Source organism: Arachis hypogaea, chromosome 18 (assembly GCF_003086295.3).
Source record: "Arachis hypogaea cultivar Tifrunner chromosome 18, arahy.Tifrunner.gnm2.J5K5, whole genome shotgun sequence".
NCBI lineage: Eukaryota > Viridiplantae > Streptophyta > Magnoliopsida > Fabales > Fabaceae > Arachis > Arachis hypogaea.
This window is the reverse complement of record NC_092053.1, coordinates 8,754,091-8,765,275: the sequence shown is the minus strand read 5'-3', so window position 1 is coordinate 8,765,275 and position 11,185 is coordinate 8,754,091. Positions and strand designations below refer to the sequence as shown.

The 11,185-nt window shown below is 33.9% G+C and overlaps 1 protein-coding gene across 1 annotated transcript; it reads right to left on the bottom strand.

Annotated features, from left to right (window-relative positions):
• Window positions 1–3,041: 3,041 nt before the first annotated feature.
• On the bottom strand, window positions 3,042–7,397 carry LOC112772687 (probable terpene synthase 11). The gene is made up of 7 exons (XM_025817657.3): window positions 7,132–7,397; window positions 6,120–6,387; window positions 5,114–5,486; window positions 4,786–5,004; window positions 4,575–4,713; window positions 3,689–3,937; window positions 3,042–3,509 (listed from the first exon to the last, which is right to left on the bottom strand). Exons 1-7 carry the CDS (start codon window positions 7,315–7,317, stop codon window positions 3,219–3,221), a joined length of 1,725 nt encoding a protein of 574 aa, XP_025673442.1. The 5' UTR covers window positions 7,318–7,397; the 3' UTR covers window positions 3,042–3,218.
• Between the last annotated feature and the right edge of the window lie 3,788 nt (window positions 7,398–11,185).

Below are 11,185 nucleotides of genomic sequence, written 5' to 3'. Positions count from 1 at the left end.
AACCCCCGAGAAAACCACCAGCGGACACATGTACTTATTCTTGCAATATGTCGCATTAAATACTAATACATCCCCAAATATTTCATAATCCAGTTGACTACAGTTATCACACCAAAATAAATGCACCAAACGACCTTCTTTGTCCGCTAGGTGTCTAACAAACATTCCCGGATTTTCTACTTTCATACGTTGCAACAACATAAGGCACGCACTTGCATCCCCACCAATAATCCTCCGTTGGTTGTGAATTCTGTTGTACATGTCTCTCTTAAAAAACGGAACATTTTCACACCCGCCTGCTGTCTGCACAAACGATGCATAAATCTGTGGGGTCTTGATGCCGACTTTTAACATCATATTCATTTGATCAATTGTCGCCGAGTTCATCCTTCTATGTCCTGAAAGCATGAAAGTAAGTGTGTCCTCAAGCATCTTGTGATTATGAACTTCCTGGAAGTATGTTACAATCCATCTGCCACTATCCTTGTCGATATGGACACGCATTTCTGCCTCACAGCCACACCTAGTCTCTGGCTTCGGCTCCCGTTTCCGATCAGCAACTTCGACTCCATCACAAATTCTTGCCTTCCGAAAGCCCTGCCTGAAGCATACAAAAGATTGTTGTATCATCTCGTTATTTAGATTACGCCGAGACCTATACCTTCGAGCAACAAACCCATTCATTTTCGCATATAAGTTGTAGAATAAAAATGCGACTTCCCGATCCGGAAAATGGAGACTTTTAATCTCTTCCACTGTGATTTCCTTCAAATTCATACAACCTAGATCAGCAATTTCATCAGTTGCCCTTTCTTCCCAGTTGTCATAGAACTCATCCCCAAATTCATCATGTATCTCTGACTCTTCTTCAAAACCTTCGTCACCTTCAAATCCCTCACTCCCTTCCTCGCCTACATCGCTCCCTTCACCATCAACATGGAGACCTTCGACTGGATCAGGGGCACGGACCAACTCCTCTGAATAGTACTCCGAGTCTTCCACTTCCGACCTCTGTAGCCAAATAAACTCAACTTCACCAACAATTTCCTTTCTTTCATAACAATGACATTTTAAATAACATAACAAACCAACAAAAATATAAAAAAAACTCACCATGGAAAATCGGCCAACTCAAAAATTGCTCAAATGGCTACTCGTACACGGCAGCAACAAACTTTAACATAATCTATGCCAACTTATAATTTGTGATAAGTATAATCCAATTCCAAATATCTGATATATTAAAGTAAGTAACAAGTTAGAAAAGGCAAAAAGAAATTCCCAAATGATTATATCTGTGATAAATATAATTAGGAATGCATTCTCAGTATTTGAAATATTATTTATGATTTTATAACCAATAAATTTAATCAAAGCTATCTGCACAACAGAAGCATAGAAACAACACAAAGATAATAAAATATTCAATTTGCCTATTCAAGATAATTGCATATATACAATATTAGTAAATATCAACAATCAGGCTACTGTGCAAATGGAGCTTCCTTAAACATATGAATATTACACTAAATTGCAAGAACTGAAACATCAATATATTAGTTAAAACAACTAATCCAACAAAGAAGAAGGATGAGAAAAACAAATCACCTTAGCTTTCAAACTTTATGAAAATCAACAGACAACTCAGTCATTTAGAGCACAGCTTATTTGAAAGGGATAAAAGTTGTAAAAGGAGATGCATTCACCTTCCAAGATAGATAAATATTCAATGCATACGCTGCACATACTTTCACCACTTTCAATTTCCACAATCTTTCCATTATTTTGAAATTCTACTGAGACCCCGAAAAATAAAAAAAAATTAACTAACTCATGGACTACTCAATTTTAAAGGGATCCTGTATCAAAGAAACAAGCACAGACAAAAAATACATGATTTCCATGTGTAAGTGCAAGGAGAAAAATATTTACTGCTTTAGTGTTTGACTTTGATTTGCTGCCACTATGGTTCGAAACTGAAGACTTCTCCTTCACTTGTTTCTTGGCTGCACCAGTAACAACTTCAAATATTGTGGGCACTTCATTAATCATATTGAAAAGGCGTTTCCTGCATTACAAGGTAATTCATAACTTCATGGATGAATGAATGGCAAACATAAACAAAGTTGCAACAATGCCATTAACCAGACAAGCAAGACCCAAATGTTATCTTACTTCCAAGTTCCAACCATCTCAAGTCCCAAAACATAGTTCCAAGTTAACTTTAAGAAAATATTTACGCTTTAGAGTGAGACATACATATCAGCTTTATCAAACCCAAATCTGGCTCCAAAATAGAAGGCAATAGCAATACCTATCAGCTTTAAAACTCAATGAAGATGGTTGAATAGAGGGCTGAACGGTTGCTCGAACACGCGTCAGCACCGACGCTCAAACAGAGAGAAAGCTCGCAAGACACACGGTGACCGACGGTGGAACAGACGCGTTTCGAGAACGCTGGAGCAGTGCGGATATCCACCGATCAGATGCGACGGTTCTCGTGGCTAGACAAGTTGAACACCGGCAAGGAGGTGAAGGTTCCAACTACTCTCTATGGTGTTTGAAGCAACGTTCTTATCTGCCAAACTTGATACAGGACACAAAGGCTAACAAAGATGAGTTACGTAACACCCCAAATTTAGGCTATTTTCACCATGGAGTTGTTAATCTCGACAAAATTAAGGATCCAAGCGACGTCCCAGCATCAAACTTACCTTGGTCAGACACTCAAAAATCATAATGGTCAATTTTACATGTACCGGTTGAAAGTTGGAACTTGGGCGTGTGCAAGTGGATTGACTATTGCAAATAATATTGAATTGGCTGACACAGCCTAAAGGTCAATCAACTGTTTGACTTTATATATTGATTGATTCTCTTTTACCGAAAATAGGATAATTTATCTCATTTTAATAATAACCATTCTTTCTAACTTTTCATTGTCATCTTTTAATGTTATTAATGCATCTTAACTATAATTCATGTATATTAAAGTATATTAATCTAAAATATTAATAAAAGAATAGATTAAAACTCTCAAGTAACAAAAAATTAGATACAATTTCTTATTGAAATTTCAAATACACTATGAATTAAGGAAATCATAACGCATTTCAAAATAGAGTAAAGAAATATATAAAAAAAAATTTAGAATCCTAAAAGTAACATACTAGTTAATTAGTGGTGAACAATCATCACTTGCTTCATGCACTACATAGTTAGATAGCAGAGGGTGTGAATAACAATGTTTGGACGTAGTCATCAACTGTGTATGTGCTTTTGTCATCGCCATGCTGATATATGACCTGAGCAGTTCTTGCCATGTTGAAACAAGCTTTCACTATTGAAGAAGGCAGAGCGGTCGTGTTCATGGCTACACCATTCAACTCTAACCACAGCTTCCCTATGAGCCCCCTTATATGTTTTCTTGCTTCATTCTCATCACAACCATTATTTTCCCTCATGTAGCACTGTATGCTGCAAGCATTATCCCCTCTCTCTTGTTCTTCCTGAACAACATGAATAATTCAATTAGGACTTTAAAAAATTATGTAAATTAATCACTAAGTAAGTTGTCTTTATATAAAACTAATAATTGAGAAAATTAGATGACGCATTTAACAGTTTTCAACTATTAAATTTACTTAATGAGTATATAGAGTGATAAAGTATAAGAAAAATGAGGTACCGTTGAGGTTCCCAAATCGTCCCAAAAACGAAGAATTTCGCCAGAACAAGAGAAGAGCCTAGGGTATGTCTTCATCATTGAAAGAGTATCCTTTGAGATACCATCACCAACGAGGAAAGTTGCATGCGTCATGGCCATGTAAGATCCTGCGGAAATCACCCCGTTGTCCAGATATTCCCTAAATGATGGCACGTAACCCTGGTTGAACCATTTGGCTTCCTCAAGAAATGCTTCAAATATGTCTATCCACTGAACAAAATAATAATATAATCATGCATCAACCTTTCGTTAATTAGAATCTTAAATTAAACGTATCTTGGAATGTTCATATATCGGATTCGATCCGCATATCCGCGGTATTTAGATCCGAAAATTGTGGATATAGATCCAATTCACAAGGCTATCGGAGCGGATCAAATCCGCACACTAATTGGATCCGATTGCGGATTTTGTGTAGATATTCGCATATCCGATCCGCATATCCGCGTATCCGCAAAAATAAATAAATAAATAAATAAATAAATATTTTTTTATATTTTATTTCAACTAATAATTATCATATATGTTGTATTATTTTAATTTATTATTTAAGAAATGTATGTTTAATATTATTTTAAGAGTAAACATATTTAAAAGAATAGAAAAAATGAATTTTATTGATATTTTTTTAATAAAAATAAGCTTTTAAAAATATTTTTGTATTTTGCAGATATATTCGATTTCCGATGCGGATCGGACCAGATCCAAACTTAAAAACTCCGGATATTGTATCCAATCCGATAATTTTAGTGCGGATCGGATCGAAATTTTGGCCATATCCAATCCGATTCGATCCGTGTTCACCCCTATAACTTATGTATATATGTTTTATTCTTGGGATTCTCACCGTTTTCTTCAAGTAGGCAACAGCGGTCAGTCCACGGTCTTTCTGAATTTTGTATGCAATTTCGTGAGTTGTGTTATATAATGCCATGTAGCATATTTTCATGTATTCAGGTAGCTGCTCCATTGCATCAAGATCCCATCTATAAGTAAAAAAGTACTTGGTTCGTTTCAAAATATTAAGCAGAAAAAAATTGCTCTTAATTGGCACATACCTTTTGATTGCCTTGACGAAAAGAACAAGATCATCGAAAGAGCCGTAAGTATCGAAGATATCATCCATAACAAGCAAAATGCATACTGTTTTAGTAAGTTCAATACGGCAGTTGGAATAACGTGGTTCTGGGAAAATCCCCACTGTCCATAGAAAGCACTCTGATGGTCTATCTCTAGCAAAACCAAGGCTCTCTATTAGTCCTAATTCCTTCCACCACCTAAACAAATAAATTGTCACATCAATTATATAAGCATTTCAAAGTAAATATACTTTAGATTTATATATTGTATTAAATTTAAAACGATTACAAAAATTTAGAGTGTGACCTGGTGATTTCTCCTAATTCTCTTTTGTACAATGATTGAAGCATGTCATAATCCAACTTGGCCAATTCCAAAAGAGCTGGTATTTTGGTTGTTGTACGGCTGTATTGGTCCATGTAATTCTTGGCTTCTAACCTCTCCATTTGAAGGTGCCTTGGAAGCCTTAAGGCTCTGCTAACTTGTCTTCCTAATTCAGGAGCCATGTGAGGGATTGATTGGTGAAGATGGCCTCTTGAGAAGTCCATGGCTTGTTGTAACACTCCTTCACCTTCAGCACCTAGAAATGATGCCTCGTACAAACTTAGCATGCCACCTATGTCTCTGCTCAGTGATTCCTTGAAATTCCCACTCTTGTCCAAAAACTTGTTGAAATTCTCTGCCGTCAAACAATCATAATTCATCTTATTATATCATAGGTACAGTAAAATATTTAATTTGAATATAACATGAATGTATGTCTATTTGTTTAAATTTTTGAAATTAGTTTTACGATTCAATATTAAAATTGCTATGATTTAAAGGTTTAGAATTCGATTTTTGTTAATAAAAAAAAATTTAAGTATAAAACAAAATAAAATAAAAAAATTTTACCTAAAAGAATATATTAAAAATATAATAATTTATATGATTGTTTTTGATAACTTCACTTTTCGAAAGAAAATAATTTCATCACATTTTTTATAGTAATAAAGATAAAATTTTATTTTTTAGATTTCTCATATATTATTTTTAATATAAAAATAGAAAATATATAAAAAAATACATAATGATAAAGATATAACATATATAGTCTTCATCAATTATTATTTATCAACATGCCAAATGCAAATGAATTAATTAAGGTGGAAACTCAGGTGCAGTCAATTTCACGTGAAGTTGATACCTAAAAGTCGTTAAATGATTTAACTGATTTGACTAAATTTTCATCTAACAGCTCTCAGGTATCAACTTCACGTGAAGTCGACTTCACCTGAGTTTTATTAATTAGTTGAATAAAGGTAATACATACCAGGAAAAGTGGTCCAGCCATTGTGCCTGAGGAGGCGAAATTGAAGGGATGTGGCAAATAGGTCTTGTGAGGCATCCCAGTGGCATATCTTTCCAAGAAGTGCATTGATCTCTTCTTCAAAATGGTGCCCAATTCCCAGCTCTTGAATGCTATCAATTATTTTCATTGTTCCCACTGGATCGCTTGACTTTTTTAGCAATGCTTCTTGCCCTTCTTTCTTCACCTGCTCCAAGCTTTTCTTCCTATCATTACTTTCAAGACACTCCGCCTATCACCCCAACATCAAAACCAAACCAAAATAGGAAAATAATTAACTGCAGAAAAGGAATTTAAGGCCTTGTCACCTTTGAAACCAAAAATTAATATAGTTAATTAATTGACCATGAATATACAAACCGTAAGATCTTTAATATCTACTAGCTCATCCTTTTCTTCTATATAACCCGTGCCTTTTTATTACCAATTTGGATGCATTTAAAAAGTAGTATATAATAAAAGACTATGTTGTGTATATATTAAAATCAATCACAAAAATCAACTATCAGTATAAAATATATATTAAAATATAAAATATATATTAAAAATAAATTAAATTATAAGTGTATTTATACATAAATACATTAATGACTGATTTAGTGTATGAGTAATATTTTTAATATAATTAATATATTAAGTTTATTTTCTCTTTTTGTTATTTGTCGAAAATAACTAATTTTATTTGAGCATGTGAGATTTCACTGGGAGGCAATTTGATTTTTTTTTTTTTAACTTGAGACTCGAATTCGAGATTATTACAATATCTGTCACGCTAATCAATTATTTATCGATAGATATATTATTTTTTTTAAAGCGTATCTATAATGTATATAAAAACCATGATAAAAAGGAAATAGTTATTAAAAGATTGCTTCTTCCATAAATCAAGTATGGAAATACTTGGAGGGACTTTAATTTACCCAAAGAAAGTAAAATAAAAATAAAAATCTTAAGAGAGAGATTAATCAAAGGGCACCTTCTCACGAAGAAGAACGGAATTGATAGATAATTTTTTACTATGCATAAGAGTCCCTTGGCCTTTAGATGTTTGTAGCGACAAGTTCCATGGTGGATGCATGGAATTGTGACGAGGATGATGAATTGAGCTTGAAAGCGAAGAAGCTCTTACTTGTATAACAAGAGCCATTTGATCTGTAGACATATGAACAAGTAGCTCTCTAAGTTAGAACTATGTATGTTGTTAATTATGACTATGATCAACACAATTGTTGTCTGCGCCTTATATAGATTCTCGCTAACCGCCACTATAAGCCAAAGCAACTTCTAAAAATTAATTTCGTGTCAATAAAGGTTTTTTCAAATTTGTGGGCACCCATATGTCAATGTCATATTACTGATTGATTTTTCTTATTTGATAATGCAATGCCATTAAATGTAATCCGTGTATGTGAACATGATATTCGTACAATTAATCTGCGCATACAGCAAACGGCGACAGCAGGCAAACTAGACCACTGACCACCCATGTCATTTATATATAATATATGTTTAAATAGTATGTACCTGCATTATTGTTGATTTATTGTCAATATTCAACTTAATATGTATAAAATTCAACAATAATACTACTCCTAGATCACTCAATTAAATTATGAATGTTAAAAGTGATATCGAGATTAAAATGCATAGATATTTTTTGAAATTTAAGAAAATTTGTTTTTTAGAGAAATATAATTAATTATATTCAATTCTCTCTTAAATAAAGGATAAATTATACCCTATAATCTGTTTAACAATTATTGGATGAAATGAATTATATCATCATGGTTAATATTAATTGTTATTAATAATTAAACTAATTAAATATAATAAAGCTTTTTTTTATAAATTATAAGAGTTACAAAAGAGATCTTATTTTTGAAACTACATATATATTAATTAGATCTAACAATATAACAAAAAAAAAAACTGAAAAACTAAAAAGAACAAATAAAAAAAAAGGCCGAATCACAAATTTAAAATAAAAAAAAGTAGATAATGTGTTAATTGAGTAATAAGGATAAATTTTACAATTGTTAATAGAGTTAATATAAAAATTGTGTAATTTTATAAGTATAAAGTTCAAGTAGTTTTATTATAATTAATTAATTTGGCTATTGTCACCCAAAAAAAATAGTTTGGTTGTTAAAATTTAAGTTAAATTAAGAGTTAATATTAATCATCTTGATGATATAATTTATTTTATTTAATAATTATTAAATTTATCATAAAAAGTAATTTATTTTTTATTTAAAAAATAATTAAATAGAATTTACCATATAATTAATATATCTTGAAACAGATAAAATACTAATCAATCATCACTTAGGTTAAATTCATGAAAATGAACCTTTCTTTTTGAATATTACAAAATATGAATCAACGTTTATTAAAAAAAACCTTATCAATAAACAAAAATTTTTGGGGGAAAAAAAATTCTATCTTTGATAGAAAATGTATTTTTTCTACTAATAATTTTGTGTAGATATTGCAAAAAGAATCTATTTCGGAAGACATCACTAGTTTCAGTTTCACTAGCTAGCATCATATGGAGAGGATTGGCTCCTCCAAGAGTGGAACTTTTTGCATAGTTTGTTTTAGTAGGAAGGGTTAATACGAAAAAAAGATTGAGTAGGTTAGGAATTATTCATCAGAATGATAATATTTGTGTTTTGTGCAAAAAAGATGTAGATTTTGTGCATCACTTTTTTCTTGGCTGTGAGTTTACGTGACAAATGTGGTGCGCTTGGTTGATGTGTGCTGGTAGAGCTTGGATTATTTCGAAGACTGTCAAAGAGCTTTTTGAGAGTTGGATTAGAGTATCTGGTTGTAGTTTTGAGCATAAGAAGTGGCTAGTAGGTTTCTTCGCGATTATTTGGAATATTTGGCTGGAAAGAAATAGCAGAGCGTTTCAAAGTGCAAGTCTATCTCAAAGTGCTTTGTTTTTAATGGAATATCGGATTTGCTGCTAGGAGCACAACACTTTGATTATCACAATATGCCATAGGTGCTTCTGGAATCGACCAGTTCAGCTCACTTATTAGGCATTTGATCCAAATCAGCTCTGCCACAAGGTCTGCTAGTGCCTTGTACTCTGCCTCCGTGCTTGATCTGGCCACCACTCCCTGCTTCTTTGACTGCCAGGACACCATATTTCGTCCCAAAAAGACACAGAAACCACCAACTGACTTCCTATCATTTGGATCCCTAGCCCAGTCCAAATCACAGTAGGCTGTAATCTTCAGAGATGGATTCTTGTGAATTTTCAGGCCATTTGCAGCTGTGCCACTAATATATCATAAAATTCTCTTGACCAGTTTCCAATGTGCTTCTAAAGGTGTTTGCATAAACTGAGCCACCTTATTTACACTATAGGTCAGGTCTGGTCGTGTCACGGTGAGATATTGGAGACTTCCTACTACAGAGCGGTATAGTTGAGGATTATCAAACACTTCTCCTCCCAAAGCCTGGATTCTAAGGGTGGAAGGTAGTGGTGTGGCACACGACTTACAATTACTCATGCCAGCTTTTGCAAGCAAGTCCTGCACATAGTTGCCTTGGGACATCATCAATCCTCCGTCCCCAGTCCTGGTTGCTTGAATTCCCAAAAAGTAATGCAACTCACCCATGTCCTTCAATGCAAAGGCTGAGTTAAGTCTTTAAGTGACTGCAGTGAGTACTGCAGGGCAATTTCTAGTGACAATAATGTCATCAACATAGATTAAAACATAGGTGAGAGAGGTCTCTGGGTTTGCAGTCATGCGGTGTGTGGCTCCAGAGTCTGGATACCACACTGAATCCTGAATGGTTGCAGGATTCGCCAATAAACTGCTAAAGTTTGCTTTTGGCTGCTCAATTTGCTGCTGTCTTTCTACAAAGTCTCTTTTGTACTGATGTTGAGGTTGTATGTATTGCCTATTTTCATTATCATCATACCTGTACTAACAAAATCTTGTTGTGTGGCCATATTTGTCACATAACTGGCATTGAGGCCTCTCTTGCGTTCTTTCATAGCTTTGATATTGTGGCCTGTTAAACCTTTCAGACCTATCAAACCCTTCAGATTGTTCATAATTCTACATCCCTGACCTGTTAGGATAGGACTGTTGTCCCCTTTCATGTTTTGCATTTCTGAAGTTTTGAAACCTGCCTATGCCTTGTGGACCCCTTCTAAAACCTCCTCTTTGTGCAAAATTGGCTTGATACATTTCTTGATCAAATTGATTTGTGTGTCTGGATTGAGCCACATTTGCTTGTAAGAGTTGATCTAATTATGGTTTTTTAAACCTTTCTAACATGCTTTTATGTGCAAAGAGTACTGCTTCTAGCTCTCCAACTATAATTCCTTGAGATCTTGTTAAGATTGAAATGAGGACATGTGCATAATTCTCAGTTAGGCCATGAAGAATTGCATTTACATGTTCACTTTTACTGATTACTTCTACTGAGGTTAATGCATCAATTGTACTTTTGATTTACATGACATAATTATTTACCGAGACACCAATTTTTGTGCTGCTAAGCTGATTTCTCCATTGTATTACTCTAGCTTTAATTTGTAAAGAAAAATAGTTTTTTAACCTGTTCCAAATCTGGTAAGTGTATACACAACCAACCATTCGAGTAGTATATGGTTTGGTCATGGAAGTCAATAGCCAAGATTTCAACAATGCATCCTGTTTCTTCCACCTCTGGTATTATGAATTGATTTCTCCATTGTCAAGCAGCGGCTGCGAAATCTTTGCTCCTGTGATGTGATCAAGTAGGTCGTTTCTTTCAATCATCGCCTCAACTTGATCCTTCCACTGCAAGAAATTATCATTGTCAAGCTTCATGTAAATTAGAGTTGCTATGAATCCTAGAGCATTTGCCGTTTGAGCTACTTGTGCAACAGGAGTAGAATTATTAGGTGTAGCGATTGGAGCCAAGCTTTGATTCCATGAAAGGATATCAGAGACGTGCAGCAGAAGAAAGAGAGCTGAGTTGTGAAGAGTTGAGAGTGAAAAAGAGAGGAATTGAAGAAGAGAATG